Below are 24,388 nucleotides of genomic sequence, written 5' to 3'. Positions count from 1 at the left end.
AGCGTATGCAATTGTTTTGTCAGAGGAACGATATATAATGTTTAATATAAAAATTCTGCAAGGTTACACTCAGCTATATGATAAAAAAAAGTTGTTTGGAAACCATTTTCAGTAAACACAGTAAACATGCTCAGCGTAGCTTCTGTATGGTACACATAAAGTGGCCTTTATTTATGTTTTCATATTCGACCGAGGACCAATCCAGGATCGATCATCTCGCCATTTGTGAGATTTTGTTGTGTCACCTAATATTTTAAGTGACTGTCCACTTGCAGTAGACGGGATCTTTTCAAGCAAGGATATGAAAGGGTCTGGGAAAGACGATTTGGATTCCTTCATCTTCTCTTCCCACTCCTGTTGCAGTGTTAAGAGAAGATTTTTTAGGAACATCGATTCTTTGAATTCATTTTCCCACTCTTGTTTTAGTGTTGACCGTAAATTTTCAATATTTGAAAAATGTGTTTCATATTCGTCTTTGAGAAGTTCCCACACGCCCTTCCACTCCTCTTTATGCACGTCTTGGTCAATAACAGCCCAGGTATTCGGGTACTTCACGAGTCCAAGTTTCCACTGTGAAATGGAATCAACTTCTGCTGGCCCACCGCGTTTAACAATTTTCTTTTCTACTTTGTAGTCTACATCTTCCTGAAATTTGCCTCTACTTTTGTCATTACCTTTCTCAGCATCAAGACGAGCTCCAAAACACCAGCTGGCCATTCCGGATCCTCCTGCATGAAGTGCCTCTTTACAAAGCTTAATTGAGTCTCCCTTGGTCATAGTAGATTCGCTTCGACAGACGACAGACCTCGTGTAGCATCCACCAAAGTGATAGGTTCCCGCGAAATAATGAGAACCAAAGTTTTCAAAAAACTCCCTGCAGAGATTAGAGTTATTTTCTCCGGAGAGCTTTTCCTCCAGCCTTTTTAGTTCTTCTAGAGCATTGCACGAGATAAAATGAGGCACGTTCTCTAGACAAAATGAAGCAATGGGAACATAAACGGTTTCTTTGATTTCAGTATACCCTTTGTGGGATTCACCTCTTCTGGTTTCATCATCAGTTTTCTTTATGGAGTAACTAACGTCTCCAGTAAAGGTTCCGATTAATCCGCCAGAAGCAGCTGCACTCAATCCCCAGTGATGCACAACGTGATCATAGAATGCGGATTTCTCTTCGTTGAAAAACTCTTCATACGTAAATGTCTCCGCAATTCTAGGGGCCAAAATCTCTACATTGTCAGGGATGGTGATCAGTTGTTTCCGTTGCACAACACGCTTCCAGGCATTTTCATGGATATAATATCCCCCTAATATCCGACCAGAAGATATTTTGTTCACTATTTCAGAAGATGACAATTTTTCGCGAACAGCAATCTCGTTTATTAAAAACTCCGTTTTCGTCAGTTCTTTGTGCAGGTCTCTCTGTCCTGGAGGAGTTTCTAAATTGATCTTCATCCTAGCCACCCTGTCCTCTTCTTCGGTGATTTTTTCAATTTTATTTAGTAATTCCTTGACGTGATTATCAGTTTTCTCCATCTCTTTCTGCCTTTCTTCTCTGCTTGTTTCAAATACTGCTGGAAAACAGGATATTAAGGCATTTTCTTCCCACCGGTACCTTTTCATGTGATTTAGCTGATTAAAATCTTTTCTACTAGCATGTTTTAGTTGTTTTCCATTTGTAATGCCAACGTCTTTGAACCTTTTCATCCAGAAGTCTTGGTCCAGACCATTGTCAGCCAAAATCTCACTCAAATCATACTCTTCCATAGTCTCTTTCTTCATCACTTTTTCTTCAGACATATTATAAACACTAACTTTTAAGAGTTCTTTTCATCAGATTACTAGAATATTGCACTCTGTGAAATTATTTAATAATCATACATTTATTCCACTACTATAGCTAGCTAGGTGTTGCTGTAAGTTTACGTAGAAACACTTTGTATTCAATATTTCTGGCAAAGAACACAGATCAAGTGCACGTACTTTTTCAACTCTATCGACCTTGGAATGTTATAAATGATCGAAGGATGAAACGTTTATTTCTTGACCAAATGTGCAGTTACTGAAGTAAAAAAAGAGCTACGTACTGTCATTTTCACCAAATCATCTTCACATTCAGCTCTCGATAGAAAATTTTTGAACTGGGTTAATATCTGAACCAGAGAAGAACAGTGGTACCTTAAGTAAATAGGGTTAGAATCCATATACAATCATAATAATTCTTTTCATCAGGAATTTCCAACGAGATTTGTAAAAACGTCACATGCTTTATAATGTACTTAAAACATCGCAAATGTTTATGTTTTTCAAAATGCATTCACTTTCCGGATACAGATTTTAAGTGCAAGAAAAAGCACTTGTCCCTCCTTTTTAAAATAATTGTTAATTGTGAGTCACCACCAGTCACTTTGATAATACTTTCGGAAATGCAACTTTACTCGTTTGGATCTTTTGTTCATATTAATAATTCATCATGAAATTCGTTTATTTGCAGGTTTGAGACAGAAAACCATTGTTAGATTATTAATAGTTTTCGTTGTCCTTTTTTTTTTTTTTTTATATAAATGCCACATTATGAAGCTAGGCATTTTCGTCTGAATGATCCATAGACATGAATTGGTTTACATCATCACGACTCCGCTAACTATCTCCAACGTAATGATTTTACATTCCGATGTAATGTGCAAAAAGTGAAGGAAAAAAAACTGTTTCCTTTGGCTATACTGCAGCAAACTAATATTTTATTCAACCCATACTGGTTAAAAATCAATTATAAGTTTTTGTCGATAAAGGCCTGAATTGTCTCTGTTGCTTCTGAGTTCAGGGAGCAAATGTAACAGTCACCCTCGCCGTAGATAATATTAGTAAAGTCTTGGAAGCAGTCATCAGGATTATGTTTTAGCACTGGCCCAGGAGAGGTTCCCTGTCTGCAGTTGTGGATCACAACAAGCATACAATTACAACCTAAAGAAACAAAACATGCGCTTTGTTCAAGGATAAAGGCTTTAAAATACAACGAATGCTATTTATCAATGTCTGATTATTATACGTATGTAGTATGTGTATGTAGTTATGTGGTCGTCTTACGTTTTGGTGTTATCTTCACAATAGCTGAAATGTCATCCATTAGACGAGACAGTGTGAAGCAGAGGATGAGGCAGGTGGACCCTTCCTCTACAGGGTCTTCTCCTGTCACCCAAATAGGCTCGATCCCTACAAGGTACTTCTCCATGAAAGCTGAAAACGCTTTTCTTGACAAAGGTGCCGAGAATCTAATGTAAATGCTTTTTTTGTTAGAACGAGCCCATGTTGATTGAAATGTAAGACCAGCCGATTCATTTTCATTCTTAATTGAAACTCTTTCCTCTCGGATATCATCGGATTGTTTTCGTCCTTCACTGTTGCAGTTTGTAATGCCTAAATAGAAAGGTACAAGTAGTCTCAACACATTTAAACCTACACTTACATCTCATATTTGGAAGGAACAAAATTACTTTTGAGGAAAACAGCAATAATGAAAGTCTTATATGATAAAATTAAAGTCATTCAAGCAATAAATAATAATTTATTTTTTTTTAAATGTAAAATACCCGAAATACGATATTTTTAAAGAGTTCAGTGATGTTCTTAAAGATCGAAGCATCAGGAATTATCAAAATAGATGTTGTTCTCAAGCTATTCTTCTCTAAAATGTTTGTTCAGAATTGTTAGTCTGAATATTTTATGAAAAAATGACATTGTATAAAAATAATAATTGTTGTAAAAATTACTACTTTAGTATGCTTAAATGCAAACCACTAGACACACATAATCAAGGTTACAATATTTTGATTTGAAACTCTATCGTAAACTTTCTTACCAAAAGTATTTTTGTCGCTTCTACTATAATCTGAAACAGGAAAAAATGAGTATTTTATTGTATTATTATAAGTTTGACATACATGTATAAATAAGTATGTAACACACATGTAAATAAGAAAAATTGTTCATACCCCCTGAAAAAAGGCCACTGATCATCCAACATGCTCTGTATGTGCTGTCTGGAAAACTGACAACTGTAATGTATTTAATCCTCGAATCTTCGTAACATGGAACGAATTCAAACTCTGCATTATCTCCGATCATGATAACCATGCCTAAAATGGTTAGACTTAAAATATTAAAAATTGCAATGAGTATGGCAAATATTTAATACACTGAGCATCATACATTAGAAATTTAAGATACGAAGTAGTTGAAAGCATATACTGTTCAGTGTTCACCCGTGCCAAAATCATATATTTTTAGTACTACAGTCCCTGAAAGGTTCTACTTTCCCACTTGAACGGTGAGCGCACGGTGAGCGAACGCTGATCGAACGGTGAGGAAATAGAAAAATGGAAAAGTAGAACGTTTCAGGGACTGTGGTGCACTGTAATTTTGCAAAAGGTGAGAGAAACAAAATGCTAGAAAGGATTAATCATGGATATTGATGGGAAGATAGCAATTTTTTTTTAAATTTATTGTTTTTGTTATTTGACTCACAACATCCTTATTTCAGATCATGAGGTAACCATCTTTTTATTCTTTGTATAAATCATAAGAAAAATGCGGAAGGTTATTCATTTAAAGTGATATACCCTAACTGCTAGTATTTCGGATTTCTTTTTTACACAGAGAATATTTACCGTCTTTTTCTGCTTTTGGTAACTGGACATTTCGTATTGACTCTACAACGTCAACATTTCCCTGCTCTGGAAAACACACAACCTTACAAAATACGATCCATATATTATCTACAGCATCTTGAGCGTTCATACAGTGCACTTTTAATTTGAGATCACGTCCTCTGTTTTCCAATTTCATATTTTCCAGCATCGAAATTGCGCTGTGCTTCCATTTCTGTGCGTCTTTTGAGAAAACGACATCCACATCTATACTCTCTTCATACAAAATAAGAAGAAAAACGTCATTATTTTGTTTTACTTATTATAATATCGGAAAAAATCATTATCTTAATGATTTTTTTTTTTGCTATCTACCATATGATCATATTTTCTTGTCGCAAATTATGTACAATATATGAATGAAAATAACGAAAAGTGATCGATCTCAAAAAGTCCACAAAAATACAAATCTGTGAACAAGGCATAAAGCACAGCCCTCTGAAAATTTCCCTGAAAGGTTGTTCAGGACTGGTGCCTAGTGAAGTAAGTAAGCATCCCCTATTGACAGGTACTACCCGCCGTGAGCCCTATGTATTGATCAAGTAGACAGAACATTCCGTAGTCAAATTGAGTATATATTTCAGCAATTATTTTTCTTAAAGGACAGATTTTGCAGAGAGGGATATCCAATTAGATATAGTTATTTACTATACAAATTTAATATCTGAGAATCCATTGGAGGGGGGGGGGTCCGGATCCCCCTTCCCAAGCTTCCGCTGGGCGCTGTGTTTCAGCACTAGGAGCACTTAGTCAAATGATTATCTTCTGTATAATTCTCCAGTACCGCACTTAATTCATTTAGATCAGGGCCAGCAAGATGAAAGACTGGTAAATTACTTGTACATAGAATTCATCGAACATAAATCATAGGTATACTTGATGAAAGTTAAACTCAACCCCCCCCCCCCACACACACACACACACACACACCACGCACAAGTGTCTGTGACACTTACATGTGAAAATAATTTATATTTTCATCTGCTCAAACACAATTCCATAAACATATAGACTATTTTATTTCAGGGAAAAAAAAATCGAAAATTATTTTATCTAAGAACTATTATATATCTTACCATAGCCCCAAGGCCGAGATAAAATACTGCCCATATTTAAAGTGGTGCAGAATACTCGGTTTAGGCAATCTAAAATTTAAAAAAAAAATGCATAATTATGAAGTATAATGAGCAGTTAACATTCGCTAAAACTGAAATTCATGATCTTTGTGTTTCAGATTAAGGTCCGAGAGTGAGACTAAGTTGGCCGAAGAACGTCTTCGTTAATCACTGACATCCTTTTAGCAAACTATTTAACTGATTATAATGAGTACTTATAGCTTTATTTTAAAAATTGTGAAATCATCTAGGTCCAGAGTCTATGTTCTAGGGTGGGATAAATGTTAAAATATTAAAGAAAATCACTACACTTTTGAATTATCTTTATTATTGGCAAGAAGAGAAACTGTAAGATTATAATAAGCAGAAATGTTAAAAGAATGGTCCGTAATTCCAAAGATTCAGATTTGCGTGTGAATCGGTAATATATTAAAAGTTTATTTTACGTGTTAAAATATATGTAGCGAGCAACAGGTATCTATATGATTTCGATATAATATGAATCCTTCAACAAATTGAAATTTCGTCCCTAAGGTGAGGGCAATTTCATATATTGAAAATGCATTGAATCATTTGAAATATTTTTTCCAGTTAGTTTATATAAGATTTGGAATGCAAAATTGGAGAAAAGTCCTCTTCACATTTTGTTTGATTGTTTGTTTATTTATTGTTTAAGGTCCCTCTCGAGAATTTTTCACTTATATGGAGACGCCACCACTTGCCGGTGGAGGGCTGCAAATTTATACCTATACTCGGCACTCATGGCCATTGAGCAGTGAGGGATCTTTTTCTTGCCAACACCTACTTCACACGGGACCTCAGTTTAAACGGTCTAATCCCGAAGTGGATTCGAACCTGCGACGTTAGGACGTAAGCTCCTTACTTTACGACTCTAATCACTGCGCCACGCGGGCGGCTCTTCATATTTAGTAAAATGTATGTGACATATATATCTAGATCACCAGCTCCATCTAGTCCTCCTAACTCAGTTGGTCATTATAGTCCGAGAAACCCATATTTCTAAATCAAAATTCAAGGCAAAGCACTGTATAGAAAAGTGTCATTCTGCTGAGCAAAAACATTCAAGGTTTTTCACTATGATGTCTAGACAGGAAATTGTATATAAAATAATAAAAAAAACTTCTCAGGCACTTGAACGGACAATGAAGTGTAAGTGCACATAACATAACATGCACATGACTGCATTTTCTAAAAATTACATATATGAATCCTTGATAGATACTTCGTTAGAGAGAGAGGAACATCACATTTCACTTAGATGGGTCTTTATAATCATGCTAATTTCATTTCTGAAAAATAAAACACTGAATAATATTAGGGAATAGCTAAACATTATTTGTCATCTTTCCGTTTTTGGATGAAACTTAAGATATCACTACATGTTTTTTTTTTCATATTCAGTTCGTTGTCGGGAACTTTACATTGTATATGTACAATGTAGTCAATAATTACATGTGTACAGTCAATTTTGATGTAATGAATCAAACATATTTCTTCCTTTGTTATTAATGTAACATCAAATGTCTCAGATAGATGCATTACAATTAATATTATAGTTAATAATTAGCAGTAAATATAAACAGTACTATTGTAAATATAGTATTAAGGTCAAATTGAAAGTGACTGGCCACTAATGGCTCGGAACTAGATATGAAAGAGAGGGTGTGTCCCACTTTTGAAGGTAACTTACGATAATCAACACTGAGGATGTTATTGTCTACCTCTACTAATTTTAAGTAGTGCAATGAGATTTTAGGAGAAAATCACGTGAATATTTAAATATCTCTTTTTCTGATTGCAAATAAAATACTCATTATTTCTTCTTTTTATGATTAACTTTATCAATTTTTCAAATATGAATTTTTTAAAATACTCACCTACTAAAACACTTGTTCAAATATTCAGAAATGCACATCATGCTGGTATTTCCAACATCTTATAGCGCATGCATATTATGTTTATGTTTTTAGACTATCGTGTCACACCAGCAACTACCATAAGAGAATACAAGGACACGGGAAGGGTAAACATAATACTTAAACCTTTCACCATTTTATTTAGTTGTTTTCTTATAAGGTAGGTTTCTTTTTCTTTTTTACTTAGATCCGCCACATTTTCTGTGAAATATTTCAGCTTCATTGAGAGAAAAATGGGAAATGGAGAAAGTCAAGGTTTGTTGCTGGTTATAATTTCTAGTATATATATATATATATATATATATATATATATATATATATATATATATATATATATATATATATATATATATATATATATATATATATATATATATATATATATATATATATAAACATATATAAGATGAAGTTACATTGATATCGCTATAAAAATATGAAAATTGTCATCTATCAAAATTGTCTGTTTCAGCTCTTGAGGAGGTTAAGGGTAATGTATACAATTTATGCATAAGGATTTTTTTTTTAAACAGAGGGTCTTTGAAGATTAGAGGCACGATTGTTAACTCGTAAGATCCCCGTTTTTCTTCGGACAGATAAGTGGGTGCAAACCCCCAAATTTGATGCATTGTTTAAATATATTTTTTGACGATATGTTTATAGGACCAAAAGGAAGAGGGAGTCCTAAACGAAGTAATTAAATCTCATGTAACCTGGACAATGAAGGCTCCTTGCCTCAGGATAAATCAACTAGGATTTACTTTACTTTCTACAACTGTTCAATCGTCCGCGTGGCGCATTGGTTAGAGCGTTTGCTCTAAATTCGCGGCGAAAGGAGTTGCTCCTTATGCCGCGGGTTCGAATCGAGACCGGTCATTCGGATGAAACCGTATAAATCGAGGCCCCGAGCTGGCATGAAAAAAGTTCTCTCACTGCTCAAAGGTCGTAAGTGCCGAGTACAGGTCTAAATTTGCAGCCCTCCACCGGCAAGTGGTGGCGTCTCAATATGAGTGAACAATTCTCAAGGGGCGTCAAACAACCAAACAAATACAACTGTTATTGAGCAAAACCCCTCTCAAAATTGAGAAATGTAGCATGCTTCTTTGGTGTAGATTCGGGGAATAGGCTAAGAACATTTTCGAACATGCATCAAATTTTCTTTCATTTTATTTTTTAAAAGCCTCTTGGAATATTTAGCATAAGAAATATGCCCATTTATAATAAACATCGATCCCTGTTCCCAATGCTTTATTAATTTTTCACCTGTTTTATGTTAGGATGGTGAAAAAGTTGACCATGTACCGAAAATGCACTGAATATTCTAATAGTTTTTATGCGCCCGGATCGATAGATCGGGGGCGCATATTGTTTTTGTCCTATCTGTCTGTTTGTCTTAACTTGTCATAACTTTTGAACCATAGGAGATAGAGACTTCATATCTGGTATGCATACTCCACTAATTAAGTTCTTTCAAATGACACCAAGGTCAATGACCTTGTGACCTTGACTGTGACCTATACGCTAAAAATAGCTTTTTCGAACTTTGTTGCCGCCGGGTGCATAGTGTTTCACAAACACATCTTGTTCTTTTCATTTTTTTCTTTGTATGTTGGCGGCCGGGGCAATAATTTCTATAGTCATAAAAAACAATGTACCTCTTTTGGTGTTTTGAACATTGGATTTCATAGGTCGCTCAGCATTGTTAGTGTAGGCTAAGATGAAGCTTTTTTTAAATCTTTGAAAGTTTGAGTTCTCCTTGAATCCAGAAGACAAACAGCAAAAACATTTATTCATGAACAATGAGCCTTTATCTGCGAATTTTGGAAAATACGTGTATCGTCGAGGCATTGTATAAGCACTACTGCGTCTGGTAATGTTGTCCACGAAATGAAAATGCAAAACATCATCTTTGTCGATATTTTTCTAAACTCTAATTTTTTGATTCATTACTTGACACAACTGCATTTCATTTTTTTTTTTCTTTTTTCTTTTTTTTTTTTTTGGTGTACCTTGAGCAAGAAGTTGGGATCTAATGATCAGCGGCTTACAAGTACAAAAATGTGATAAAAAAATCTTTCAAATTACCTTTTAAGTTGTACATCAATTTTGATTGACAATTCCCTTCAAATCTTCAAAATTATTATTTCTTTCTGAACTTCTAGCATATAGAAAGTCAAAAAAGATTGTGAAACTGAGATATTTTGCATGAAAATTGAGTTACTGCTTGTCCTTTATGAATATTGTTTTGGGAAAAAACTGCATAAGTGATTTTGTGTTTATCAGATAGAACACGGCAGCGTGAAAGAGAAATAAGAAGACTGGAAGGTAACGACTTCGCATAAAATTTACAATTACAATTTGTTAAACGAAGACTTTAATACAATGAAAGTTAAAAAATACGCCATATTTTAATTTTTTAATACTTGGTTATTGAACACAAAGTCATAATCGATTTAGATATTAGGGAAGGATATTGCATTCTGGTACGATGTCATTTCTTTTTAGACAAACTGACAAAGCAGATCGAGGGAGGTAAATACTTAAACTTTATTGAACGATCTTTTTGGATTGCAAGAACGTACGTTTAAAAAGCAAAATACACGTAACTACATGACATCTATTTAAGTGATACTAGAACTGTAAAAAATATAAAGATGTATGATTGTCGAGCTTAAAAAGTAACAATTATTTCATGTAAATCAGACAACTTACAATGTGTTTTAAATGCTGTTTTACAGTCAAAAGTAAGACAGAACATTATGGATTTGAATTTAAATTGCTATTACATTTAAAAAATTTAAGACTGAAAAAAAAGTTTTTGTAAAATACATATAAACGGCAGCAACGTTCATTTAGTACAGCGAAGAAATTTATGCTTTCAGCTGTATTTGTCTGCAAGATTTATTCAAATAAGAGACTGAAAATCATTTATGAGGCATGGACATTCTTGTATTGTCGTTTTCTTTTAATTTAAATTTCTCTATTGCAAAAATTATTCCGGTTCAATGATTTGAACTTACATGAAAGTTCTTAATATTCAATCACCTACAAATGTATTCTTTATAATTTGACATCAAAGACTTGTAAACATGGGTGCGAGCTTCTGTTTTTGTTAAGTTTTGATTTGCTGTCACGTACTGCACACATCACTGCAACACTGTTATGCTGGTTTTGCATTTTTTTCTATTCTGAATTTTCTTGATAATAGTATGCTTTATCCGAACACCACACATTTCTCGCTTTTCTTAAATATTAAGGATAAGTTTTAGTTCTTGAAAGTGCGTGAATGTATGTCAATCAAACACGCCCGAAATTCATGTTTTTTTATGATTTTCAGATGAAGTGTTTCAGCACACTTTATAATATTGTATACTGGATTCCTAAACTACATAGAAATCCTTATAAACAAAGATACATAGCGGTTTCCAGTAAAAGTTCTACCAAGATTCTTTCTTTACCCTTACTAAAATATTAACAGTGAAGGAGAAATTTTAGGAGTAATGAACAACATATTCGAGAAGTAGTGTTATCAGCTGTGGATACTTAAAAAATCCAAGGAACTCTTAGAAATCAATAACATTAAAACGTATGACTTTTCTAAATGTTATACAACTATTCCCATCGATAAATAAAAGTCCATGGAGGCTTTTGGATATCATAGACAGCTGCTTTTTCAGTAAAAATTGAATTCGTAAATTCATCTACCTTGTCATTGGTCATTTGCAAAATTATTTTGCTTCAAAAATTCTGATTGTACACACAAGTACTCCGAAGTTGATATTAAAAAGATGCTTGAGTTTCTGATTGACAATATTTATGTTGTTTTGGATATCAGGTCGTCCAACAATCTGTTGGAATTTCCATGGGTACTAATTGCGCCCCGTTATTGGCAGACCTATTTTTGTATTCATACAAAATTGTATTCATATGAAATAAAATTTATTCAAAAACTTCTACATGAAAAGAAGTCTCTTGCTGTGGCCTTCAATTCGACATTTAGATATATCGATATTTTTGTCAATTAACAATATTCATTTTCATTCCTACGTAGATTCGATATATCCCTTTGAATTCGAAATAAAAGACACCACAGAGTCTTACACATCTGTTTCATATTTGGATATTTTATTAAAAAAAGACGTTAATGGCAACTTTAAAAAAACTTAACGATAAATGTGATGACATCAACTTTTCTATAACTAAGTTCTTTAACTAAGTTTTCAACTTCTCTTATTTATGTAGCAATATACTATTATCTCCTGCATATGGAGTTTATGTCTCCCAGTTGATTCGATACGCAAGAGCATGATCTACATACAAATAATTTCTAAAACGAGGCAAGCTATTGACAAATAAATTGATGATACAAGGATATCAACAGTCCCGTTTAAAGACATTTCGCAAATTTTATAGTTGTTGCAATGACCTTGTTAGCAAATACAATCTATCGTTAAGTCAAATGTTGACTGACGTTAACCGACTAACAAATTGTTAGGCCATTATTTTTACACTAAATTGACTACGGATTTTTCCGTTTGCCGATTCATGACAAGTAGCACACGGCGGGTGTGACCGGTCGACAGAAGATGCTTTCTACTCCATTGCACCTGATACCACCTCCGATGTTTTTAGAGGTCTTTGTTTGCTCTGCTCCCAATCTGTATCGTTCCAATGGACTTTTGAGTTTGATTACTGTTCGTTATTCGTTATTTTCATTTTTCATTGGTCTGAAACGCTCTCACAACATGTAAAGCATGGAATTTTATTGAAACATTTTTGATGGATAATATAAACTTCAAAGCTGTGTCCATGCCCCTTTAAAGGTAATGCCCAGTACATATTCACAGAATCAAGAACAATATAGATATGGTTTTATAGGACGTTTGGTGTCTTAAAAATGGCTTTCTTGAGGGAGAACAATAATATAATGTACGGCCACGAAAAGTTGAGCATATGCCCTATAATGATTGATGAATTTTATGCTAAAAAAAACAATAACAAAGTTCATAAATTTATTGATTATGTATGTAATTTTCATACCGTTATCATTACTATTCCAGCATTATTAGATAATGAAAACAGATAATTATTAGATAATTATAACAGATAATTATTGAGATTTATTTTTAATCTGATTTTACATAATCCAAAGAAAAAGAACATGAAGGTAGGATTATTTATAATTATAATTTATAATTATAATTTTATAACTTTATAATTATTTTGTTCATTTTGCATGAATGATGCGGCAATTTCTTACTAAAACAATGGGACCATAGAACATTAAAGACAGAAAATATATTAATTGACAGTTATCAATTGCCGAGTTAATTATGACTAGTTTTAGTAGTTGGGGGGGGGGGGGGTCTCGAAATAAAGATTCTGTTGATGTTATTCTCCTAGCTAGCAATAGCTTTACTAAATGCATTCAGTTTCTTTGTATGGTACAATGTAGCAGTTCGAGTTATGTTAATTTTGAAAATGGAAGTCCAATTTTTTTTTAAAGTTTTTAAAAAATTTCTGTAGGGTAATCACATGAGGTGAAACATAGTATGCCTTTCTATTTTTGTAACTTGTTCTTATGGAAATTATTACTGACTTTAACTTACTTACTAATATATGATTTTTACTTTCATAATGTTTAAAACTTTTATTTATGCATTTATTTTATTTTATTTTTAAGCCCTAGAGCATGAAAGAAGTAAGTGATTTGAATATAAAACAGATATCATAATGAATATTAATATATCAAAAATTAATTAACATATATTTGTAAAAAATCCGGTTTCAACAAACAAAGATTTAATGAACATAATCACATATAGAAGGAATTGCAATATAAGTGTAATCTAATGTTTACAAATAATGTGCTTAAAATATTGTTAGGAGCAACATATATATATATATATATATATATATATATATATATATATATATATATATATATATATCAACTCTTTACCAATTTTTACAGATCTCTGGATTCAAAAGCGGGCGGAGGAATACATAGGTAAGCTATACCATGGTATATTTTATTGCACCGTGCTTTTATTTCCGATTTGCGGATTAAGAATGTGTATCTGTGATTGAACACGTAATTCAGCACATAGAAATTAATTATTAAGTACTTTCACAGCCCAGCATATTGAAGAACGGGAGAGGAAAAGTAAGCATATATATAATAATGTATATTTCCGATATCGTATTTGAAAAAGTGTGAATTTCAAAATAATACTGTGAAATGACAATTATGTATATTACATTGAATTATGAACTTTATATAACGTTTGGTGCTTATAATCAAATATTAACGTGTTTGTTTTATTTGTTTTAGAAGCTGAAGAAAACATGCAAAAATATTTAGGTACCCTTTTAAAGGATCAATTTTTCAAAATCCATGGCAATTTTTTGGTAAGATTTCCCCCTTTCAGATAAAACTCTTGCTGTTTTAGAGCCACTCAAGAAGCCGTGGCGAATGATCTCAGCCGAAGTTGATGATCCATGGACTTCACAGGTTCGGGTAAAAACTGAAATATACAAAAAGTTATATCTTTAATACGGCGTGCTGCTCTGCATTGTTAATGTTATATATTTCATCATATATTATTAAGTTCAAAGAACAACTTATGGAGAAAATCGTAAACCTGGAGCCAGCTGCTGGGATCAACTATTTTAATATTTTGCTTCTTGGACAAGCTGCATCCGGAAAGTCCTCTTTTCTTAATACATGCGCTACTGCAATAGAGGACAATAATAGACTGATAACCCTCAGTCAAGTTTATCAGAAGGCTTCCAAGAGTGTGACTACGTCAGTAAGCAGCCATTTTGTCAGCAATCATAAAGATATGCAACTTTCGGTACACTCTGTCATAGCTGTTGTTTGTTATATTTGTACAGTTGATAACTTTGTATCTCTATATGATAAAATTTACTTAGTTTTATAGTCAAATATTCTCTATATAATCTTGATCAATACAAAATCTAATACTGGTATTTTCTTGTGATACTGTAGCTTGAAGTTTTCCCGCTTCATACCAGGGATGGACAGACTCTTCCACTCCGGCTGTTTGATTGCAGAGGACTTAATGTAGAACACGGCGTACCCACAGAAGACGTCATACTGATCGTCAAGGGACACGTACGGAACGGATATGAGGTACACATGTATATAAATATGGTTACAAATGCACATATACTGAGTACATGTAATTTATTTTTCAACTTTATTATTTATTTTATGTTATATATATTTATTTTCGCACAAACACATTGAGGTCTGATTTTGCATCATTTCAAATTCACTTGAAGCCGTTTTACAGCTTAAAAGCACATATGTTCTTTCTTGGTTTTATCCAATTTTGGTCTAGGCCGCTCAATTGGACTTGGAGGACAAAATGAGTGAAAATGAATTGGTGATGAGATTTCTCAATATTCATTCAGGAAAATATTGATAAAATGTAAGAAGTTAATTATTGTTGTACATATACATTAAGTAACATTTTAAAAAAAATATGTCAGATTAATCCAGAAGTTTCCATCAAGAAGGAAAACCCAAAATATAGAGAAATTGCACAACTTAAGGACCGAATGCATTGTGTGGTATATGTTACTAATGCCGAGAATCCATCAGAACAACTTACCGATCCCAAAACGGAGGAGCAGCTTAGATTTGTCCGGGAAACGATCGCCTCTGACCGTAAGCTTGATAGCTAGTTTTCTTATAATATTTCAAGAGATTACAGAGAAGGTACTACGCTTATTGCTAACCTCTAAAACAAGAGGCCCATGGGCCACATCGCTCACCTGAGCACTTTGGTTAGAGAAAAACAGAAATGACTTCAGCAGTGAAAAGTTCAAGTATATAAGTGGTCCCACCCTCCCCCTCCCCCACACCCATCCGGGATGGGGTGATAATTTGAACAAACTTGTTTCCTATTAATATGACTGACTATGGCTTTGCTGTTTTTGAAAAGTAGATTTTTAAAGATTTCTTTCTATATATTCCCAAATAAAACCTTGCCTAATGTAGTCCAACCCTAACCCCAGCAGGGGTCATGATTTGAACAAAATTGCATCTACACTTCCTGAGGATGCTTCTATATTAATATGACTAATCATGGCTTTGCTGTTATTGAGAGGAAGATTTTTAAAGATATTTGCTAAATGATTTGATCCCCTGTTGTGGCCCCACCCTAAATTTTAACAATCTCAAATGTACACGATCTAATAAAGCTTTCTCATAAGTTTCAACTTTTCTGGACCAACGGTTTTTGAGAAGTGGACTTTTAAAATACATGTATGTCATTATTTTTTTCACTTATTCTTAATTATCTCCCCTTGAAAGGGGCCGTTGCCCTTCATTTGAAAAAAAACCCTTTAATCCCCTTTACTCAAGAATGCTTTGAAGCAGGTTTGCTTGATAGGTCCGGTGGTTCTGGAGAAGAAGATGAAAATGTGAATAGTTTATGTCGACGACAAGGACAGCACGACACGACAAACAACGGACAGATTTTGATCAGGTAAGCTCACCTGAGCCTTCGGCTTAGGTGAGCTTAAAAGGGGGAAAGTTTCTATGAACAAAAAAAATATTTGCGAAGGAGTTCACTTTTCCGGTTTATTTTGATTTTGTAGACATATATTCATTGTTTGGTAAAACATGTTACAAATCGTATGACATGCTGGCAGCCAGTGTTTGACGTTTTTATTTCCGTTTCACAGATATACCACAAATAGTCCTCTTCAGTAAGATTGACAAACTCCGCATTTCCAATAAGGATGATTTGCGGGATGTTTTCAGAAGTCAGGGCGTTAGGGATACCTGCTACAAGGCTGCAGAATACATGCAGATCCCGCTGATGAATGTCCTACCAATGTCGAACTACCACGAGGAAAACTTGCCCACTCTAGAGAAGGATATTCTGGCACTATTTTATTTATTGACCATGATGCAGAGAGCCAACGATTTTGTATCAAACTGTGCTAAAGTAAATGTTCCTAAGGAATTTTATGATTAATTCTGTTTTTAAAAAAAATATCTGCAAAAAAAAGCAAACGTATATTTAAACGCTAAGTATCTCTGTATTTACTTATTTGTCGACTCTTACAAGAATATGTGAATTGGAATTGATTAAAGACCTCACACTTAAACAACGTGCTAATTAAGTTTATCATATACATTGTTACATTCTCTAATGACGTAACAATTTATTTTTTAATTATCTCACTTGAGTTCATCATGTATAATGGTTATATTCATCTTGTAATATGTCACATGAATATATATATATTTTTCAGAAATCATGCTGTATATTTGTTTTTACTTTATTTGACTCAGTTGTTATATTGATAGCATTTCAAACAAGGCTGTAGGAGAATGCATGGTTACTTATCCTGACATTCCTGTCAGGTGTAGTATCTGAAGGCACTATGACAAGGCTGTGGCCACACAAGGGATCAAAAGTGTATATATAGAAATGTTTGGGGAACACTTAAATTCATATTATTCCCAGGAACTATTAAGTCACAAATTGTTACAGAGTTACAAGAAGTCTCATTTATGTTAACATCATACCCTCTCGGGGCGGATCAAAATTTAGTGAATCTGTGTATCATAACAGAGAACTTGACAGAATTGAAAGAATGCCCCCTCTTTCCAAAAAACCTTGGAAAACAAAACGGCTACTTAAAAGAGTTCCTATTGTGGGAAGGTGGAGAATCCGGGTCATTTCCCTCCAGTGTCTGTTCCGCCTAGGTCATTTCCTCCCAGGTCATTTCTCTCCTAGGTCATTTCCCTCTCTTACCCGGGTCATTTCACTCCACAACCTAGGTCATTTCACTCTCAACATAAAAGTTATCGGTTTATCTATGGAAATGGTTTTTAAAAGTAATTTATTTATTTCCAGTTTTAAATTCTATTTGTATTATCAAACTACATGTATTAGTATTCTCATACTAGCCCAAGTTATACTAATACAATTATCATTTGAATAAGTATTAAAATCTGTATACATTTGTGGGTTAATTAATTCTTATTTATTTATTTATTCTTGTTTAATGATTGATCAAATAAAATGTGAACGCAGTAATACGTCTTTTTAAAAGTAACTAGATGAAATACCCCGCAAGCCCGGGGAATTGAATTTCATAACCGCTGACTGATCATTTCAAATATATATCTTAAGTTTCTTCTGACAATTAATTACAGACGTATAGCAGGAAGAAATACGTAGTACAAAATCCCGCAGTTAGTTTAGGAACTAATTTAAAAACTATCAATTTCATTGACGTTTTCTTTTTACGCGCAACTTTATTTTGATACCTGTTCTACTATATCATTACTGTCTTACTTTGGGAACTCTGTTTTCATTTCCATAAGAGGTTAAAGAATTGGATATGCACATATTTTGGGGGGTAAAAAGTCCCCCCCCCCCCACAGTATTTATAATATTTCAAAAGATTGTATGAAAAAAAAACCACTGAAATGTATTGATTAAAGCATACTTTTTAATAGCTTTAGTAAAAATGTGAAAACATAGAATATAACACTTTTTCTTCTTTATGTTAGCAATGATTTATTCATCAATTGACTTTTCTTTTTAGCTAGTTTATTACTATATTTAAAATGTACTTCGTATTCGTTGCAATTATGCTCTTAATGGCGAATATGCACTAGTACTACTATCAAGACTATTAAGACTCCGATCAGATATTCATGAAAAGGATTTGAACATTTTAATTTGTAATAAATAAGCAAAACTTATTCACTCTATATTAGTTAAAACGAATTTTTGATCAAATAATTCATTAATGACGTTTTAACAAATATTTAAACTATTGTTTGTTGTTAGTTTCATGAAAATAAATTAGTATGAAATCTGTTGCAGGCGTTTCGGAGTTTATCTGCAAAATTTATTAGTTTATAGGTAGAGATTTTATAGAATTCAAAGTCTATTTATGTTTTATTCATTTATTTATTTTTGTAGACTTAACAATATCGATTATAAAAAAAATAGAGCAGTACTCGATATATAATCTTTGTTCTCTTTGCTTTATCTACTTTTTATTGCTTTTATCAAGAATATGTAATGTAAAAATGCTAATTTTTAAGTTGTTGTCTATCAAATTTATGACACATTATACGAAGGCAATAAATTGTACATGTATACATGCTGTGAGCATATGTTTATGTGTGAATTTTCAATTGCTTTAATTCATTATCAAGACTGAGAATCCATTGTTATTGATTATCCATTTTGGAAAGGAACATTAAGCAGTTATATTTTAAATGGAAAAAGACATAAAATAGCAAAATTTAAGGAAACTTGCTAAGTTTTGAATTTTAAACATTTCCCGATCAAAATCAAACTGATCCCGACTGGAGTTAAATAAAATGAAAATATTTATTTATTTCACAAATACACTAGATTGCTTTGTTCTAATATCATTTGAAAATTGACTGAATTCAAAAAGTGAATTATCTTTCTGCGATAACTGCATCAATAATTAAATAGGTCTTTGCTTGTGATTGTCTTTTTTTTTTTTTTAATGTTGATTCATTTTTTATCAGAATTGGTGCAAATTTGAAAATAAAGGACTTTTCACAAAGATATATAGATGGCACAGGCCTTTGGATCGCTTAAATCCGACTTTAAAAAATTGGGGTGTATAAAAAAGATATTTTTTTAACACCATATTTTTTTAAGTGATCTAATGGCCTGTGATACATGGAGTACTTTAATATACAAAGCGTTTGATTCATAATCAATGATTTTTTTATTCAAAAATAAAGCATAAAATAGTTCTTGTAGTTTTTTTCAACTCTGTCTTACCTACTTTAACAGTTTATAAGGCGTTCATGTTGTGGACATATCTTCAGTATTGTAACTCGACGTATCTAAACTAAATATATTTCCATAGATCATTAATTCTTCTGGCGATATGCAAATAAAGATATTTTCACAACATTTGACAATTAAATAACCACGGTTTCAAGTATTTATTTATCTTGGGTTGAGTATTAGGATGAAATAATTACAAAAGTTTTTTCTTAGAGGTGAGTTTGGACAAACTGAGTAAATCAATTTTTAAAACTGATAAACCATTTAATAATTGCTTATACAATTTATTTCAGTTTATATATTGTAATCAAGTCTATACATGTAATTCTAGAGGCTACTACGTGAATGTTACATACACTTTTAATATGTGAATATTACATATGTATTTCTATTTTTTTTATTAGCAAACTATTGCGTTTCAGTTTTTTTTCTTTTCTGTGTCTTCATTTCCTAGTTTAAAAAAGTTTTACAAAGTGATAACTTAAACAAAAAATAAGTATTTGTATTTCCATTTTGTTATTACATTAAACCCTTTTCTTACAACAATAATTAGATTATTTACATTTGTGGCAGATCTTGTTTTAAAGCTTGCCGAAATAAACCGATTAAATTAAATTTCTCAAATATATATAATTCTAATTGATAGTGCCGATTTTATTTATTTATGAAAATGTCTTGTAAATCTAAGCGCTAATCTACAAACACACAATTTTATTATATACGGAGCCGGTTAAATGATTATTTTAATAAAATTTATTTACTCTTGATTAAAAATTTTCATTCAAAATATGGTTTTCATGGACGAGAAAGCCCTCTAAATGGCAAAAGTCTGGCAAATGTTCAGTTTTCATCAGTGTTATGAATTTTATTTGAAAAGACATGAATCCAGGAACACAGACGGACATGGAGTGAAATGACCCAGGTAGGAGAGTGAAATGACCTGCCGTGAAATGACCTATCGTGAAATGGTATTGGAGAGAAATAACCTAGGAAAGAAAGGGTTTTAGAGAGAAATGACCTGACACCGAAGGTGGAGGGGTTGACCGTTTTACAAGAGGAGGGGGACGGGCTTTCAATGAAAAATTTCATATTTAAGAAAAAGTAAAAGATTATTCTCATAAAGCCTCCTTTCAGTTCTGTTTTACTGAAATGTGCCGCATATTGTATTAATTATGATGTACATATATCTGCAGTAATTAAATGAAGGCTGGAGAAGTACATGTATCACATTTTCATTAACCTAATCATACGACATGTACAGTGTGGGTGTATCTGAATCGATGAAAAATCTTTGCCAAGGTAATTTGTTGTATAAACAATATCACAAATAAGTTTAGACTCAAGAAATTCGTTTAAGGGGAAGAAGGACCTTGAGCTGAAAAAACACCTGTCATTCAATTTTTTTCATATTTTGTATATTTCTTATTAAGTATGTCCCACATATCTTAAAGCAGTTATATCACTAGGTTTCTTACCTTATTTTAGAGATATTGATTGACAAATGCTATGCCCTACAGTATCTAAGTAGAGTTTTAGTTCTCCATGTTTCCGGGGCCATTACTCTGTCCATAATGGGATTTTTTAAGCAAAAAATAAAAAACATGCAAGTGGACATGTATCTTTTAAAATATTTCATAGTATGAATAGGGTTTAACATTCGAAAAAGCAAGTTTTTTCTATCACACTGCATCTAGATAGCGAAAATTACGTACTTTTTAAGACAACTTTAACAACAAAAAACGTAATTTACCAAAAATTCTATCATTCAATATTTTTAAATTTACGTTGAAATGTAAGTCCTTCAAATTATTGATTAACTGTAAAAATTTCGAATGGTGAAGCTGACCTCAATATTGCACAGGACATCGTTAAAGAGGACATAAGCATGACAAAAACGTGTCATGTTTACATTTCTCGAGTACGGGAAAAACCAACTATGACGTCACACGTAAGCTAAATAAGCGAAATAAGATATACCTAAATAAGATTTCCGTCATCAGCCATGCAAAAAAAATTTTTGTGTTCCCCGTGTCTCAGAATATTTTATCATATACTGATTAAGACCTGTTTTCACAAAAGTAATACAGCCCCAGTATTTACCGAGTATGATCTTGCTGTACTAACAAATCGTGTATGACGTCACCGACTTGTTGGACGCGCAGTTTAGGGAAACAGAGGAGTGGATCAATCTTTTTCATAATTTGTTAATGTTTACAAGAATTTTAAAACTTTTCATTTTTTTAATATAAGGTGGTTATTAAAGTTAAAAAAATGTCAAAAAATTATACAAGAACTGATGCTTTACACGTTTTGCACTTATATAATCGGAGACTATGACGTAGTTAAACAGAGTCATGTGACCATGTGTCCTTCATCCCCTTAAATGCATTCTGAGAGTATTGCATAAGCAATACTAGTACCCTACCAGCAAGTGTAATCTGGTTCTCCTTAAAAATAAAAAGGCTAAAATTCTGTCAAAAACCATTGAAATCTAACAAGATGCTCTTTCTGATCTATAATTCATCAAGGTAGATTCACATACTGGTTTTCCCTTAAAAATTTAAAAGGGGGGGGGGGGTAATTCCATCAAATATCATCAAAGTGGAACAAAATTCGAACTTGATCTGTAACTCATCAAGGTTCATTCACATGCCAAAAATCAGCTCAGTATCTGCAAGCGTTTAGAAAAAAGTGCGGAAAATTAAGTGAGACGGACTGGCAGACAGATATATGGGGAGGGACAGAGAGAATGACTGACTGACAGACAGACAGCTAGACAGACGAGGAGGAACCCTATAGTCCCCTACGGTTTTCATTAATTAATTTACATCTTATCAATCAAATGTTCATACAAGTCTGCAAAATGGCGTATCTAAATAATAAAACCTCTCCAAAACATATTAATGAGAAATTGTAAAGATTAGAACAGGGGTGGATTTTTTCCGGAAGGAGTGGGGGGGGGGGCACATTAACTCTAGTTACAAATGAAATGCCAGGCTCACAAATTTTTTGACAAGCAAAAAAAAAAATAATAATAATAATAAATAAAATAACAATAAAATAAATAAATAAAAAATAAATAAATTGATTAATCAATAATAGGGCCTAATAGTAAAAACTTCACTAAATTTGAAAAAAAAAACTGTTTCCGGAGGGGGTGTCTTAAGTCACATTTTAAGAGGGGTCTGAATTTCCTAGGGGAGATCCAAGGTCACTTTTTCGTTACTTTTTCATAAAAATTCAAATAACTCCCAACCCCACTCCGCCCTTGTTAGAAGGATGGACAATCGGTCTACTAACGTTTTGGGGCTCCATCAGTACTGTTAGTACTTTGATTGCTTGTCCTTCGGAACTCAACATAGCTAGTTCTGTAGTAAAGCATCCAAGGTAAACCGAGTGTTGAATACCACAGAGAAAATTCGATTTCTGTAAACAAAATAGACTGAGCTGGCAGTATTTTAGTAAGTCTTTAAACCATGGCAAGATTTTTTGAAAATGAATTAGTTATCAAGTACTTTAATCTTGTTATTCCACGAGCGCCTGATATTTTATCAAATAAAGCCCTCACTTAAAAAGTCCTTTTATAGCTGTTTAGTTCATGAACATAGCTCTAGATCGAAAATCTACTTCTATATTTGTACAGACAGGTACCTGAAATTTTATCAGTAAGTTGCAGGTAAGCTCCTGAGCTCTAGATCAAAGATCATTAAGTCTGTCAAGAGTTTGCTGACTTTTCCTATTCAATTTTAGTGAGGTGTTTCCACGCATGTTTTTGATGACCATCTTCATTGGTAAATTCGACATTATGTTAGTACATGTATATATGGGAGATAGATTTTTTAATTTTTACAAATTTACTATATTAAAAGGGGGTACATCAATCAGACTCTTTACATCTGTCTGTGTCACATACATTCTGTGTAAGAAGCTTATGTAGAGTGTAATAATATATATACAGGTGTGGATGTAAAAGTCTAATTTTAATTAAATTGGGTGATGGTGGGGGGAGGGGGTATACTATGAATGTTATTATTGTTGTTGTAAAACACACAATTATATATGCAAAATGGAAAGGTGTTAAGAAAAACAATATTTCTACTGAGCTGTTTATGTTAAGATGAATGCAGTATCTGGAAAAAAGAGGAATGTTACATGATTTGATACACTGAAGTGAAAATTCAATATTTTTAGCAAAGTTCACTCTTCTAGAAGACAGGCATATTCATAACATACAAAGGATTTTGCAATTGAACCCTAGCTAAAAGACACTTTTTATTTCCATTTTCAGATCACACTGGTACATAAAAAACAAGAGGAAATGAAGACTTCATGAAATGAATTAAGAATCTAAAATATGAGTGTCTATGTACAACAGTCAAAATCTGGTGAAACAATATAGATTTGCATCAGTACTGAAAAAAATAAAATGGGAATTATAGAATGACCATTCAAACTAGAAACTTGATCAACATACATTAAATTCAGTAAAACATTTCCCAGATTTGAAGACAATCATGGGGGATGTATTTGAAGATAAACGACATTCTGCTGAAAGCCCCCCTGCACAACGTGTGTCTCGCCTGTCAATTCCAAGCACTAAACGAAATGAAGACAAGCTTTTGGAAGAACAAAAATTAAAAGAATCTAAACAGGACAAGTCCAAAAAATCTCATACCAGTAGAGGGCACTTCAGTTTTAGCACAAATAGTCCAACACTTTCAAGTCTAAAACGGCCTTTGAGACATTTTCTTGTAGCTGCCAAACCATTTTCACCAGTAAAGCATTCAAAATTTAAG

The 24,388-nt window shown here is 32.9% G+C and overlaps 2 protein-coding genes across 2 annotated transcripts; one reads left to right on the top strand and one right to left on the bottom strand.

Moving 5' to 3' along the window:
* Positions 1–2,752: 2,752 nt before the first annotated feature.
* On the bottom strand, positions 2,753–5,845 carry LOC133201406 (uncharacterized). Its single transcript, XM_061337216.1, has 6 exons — positions 5,780–5,845; positions 4,665–4,919; positions 3,990–4,133; positions 3,857–3,886; positions 3,085–3,210; positions 2,753–2,961 (listed from the first exon to the last, which is right to left on the bottom strand). Exons 1-6 carry the CDS (start codon positions 5,811–5,813, stop codon positions 2,768–2,770), a joined length of 783 nt encoding a protein of 260 aa, XP_061193200.1. The 5' UTR covers positions 5,814–5,845; the 3' UTR covers positions 2,753–2,767.
* A 7,059-nt stretch (positions 5,846–12,904) lies between these two features.
* On the top strand, positions 12,905–17,056 carry LOC133201404 (interferon-induced protein 44-like). Its single transcript, XM_061337215.1, has 10 exons — positions 12,905–12,922; positions 13,439–13,456; positions 13,730–13,765; positions 13,892–13,921; positions 14,090–14,119; positions 14,208–14,269; positions 14,367–14,567; positions 14,768–14,911; positions 15,274–15,451; positions 16,474–17,056. The coding sequence occupies exons 5-10, from the start codon at positions 14,104–14,106 to the stop codon at positions 16,767–16,769; spliced, it is 897 nt and encodes a 298-aa protein (XP_061193199.1). The 5' UTR covers positions 12,905–12,922; positions 13,439–13,456; positions 13,730–13,765; positions 13,892–13,921; positions 14,090–14,103; the 3' UTR covers positions 16,770–17,056.
* Positions 17,057–24,388: the final 7,332 nt, after the last annotated feature.

Source organism: Saccostrea echinata, unplaced genomic scaffold (genome assembly GCF_033153115.1).
Source record: "Saccostrea echinata isolate AGI-Se365-2 ecotype Australia unplaced genomic scaffold, CSIRO_AGI_Sech_v1 ptg000044l, whole genome shotgun sequence".
Taxonomy (NCBI): domain Eukaryota; kingdom Metazoa; phylum Mollusca; class Bivalvia; order Ostreida; family Ostreidae; genus Saccostrea; species Saccostrea echinata.
Note: the sequence above shows the minus strand (reverse complement) of the source record. Positions and strands in the feature narration are given on the sequence as shown.

Excerpts from the sequence above, each read along its gene's own strand:
- LOC133201406 (XM_061337216.1), bottom strand. The coding sequence starts at position 5,813 with ATGGGCAGTATTTTATCTCGGCCTTGGGGCTATG. Across the intron at positions 4,920-5,779 it reads ATCTCGGCCTTGGGGCTATG|AGAGTATAGATGTGGATGTC; the intron begins GTAAGATATATA and ends TTTTGTATGAAG. Across the intron at positions 3,211-3,856 it reads AAGCGACAAAAATACTTTTG|GGATCGAGCCTATTTGGGTG; the intron begins GTAAGAAAGTTT and ends AGTACCTTGTAG.
- LOC133201404 (XM_061337215.1), top strand. Across the intron at positions 14,568-14,767 it reads CCAAGAGTGTGACTACGTCA|CTTGAAGTTTTCCCGCTTCA; the intron begins GTAAGCAGCCAT and ends GTGATACTGTAG. Across the intron at positions 15,452-16,473 it reads GGAAACGATCGCCTCTGACC|ATATACCACAAATAGTCCTC; the intron begins GTAAGCTTGATA and ends TCCGTTTCACAG.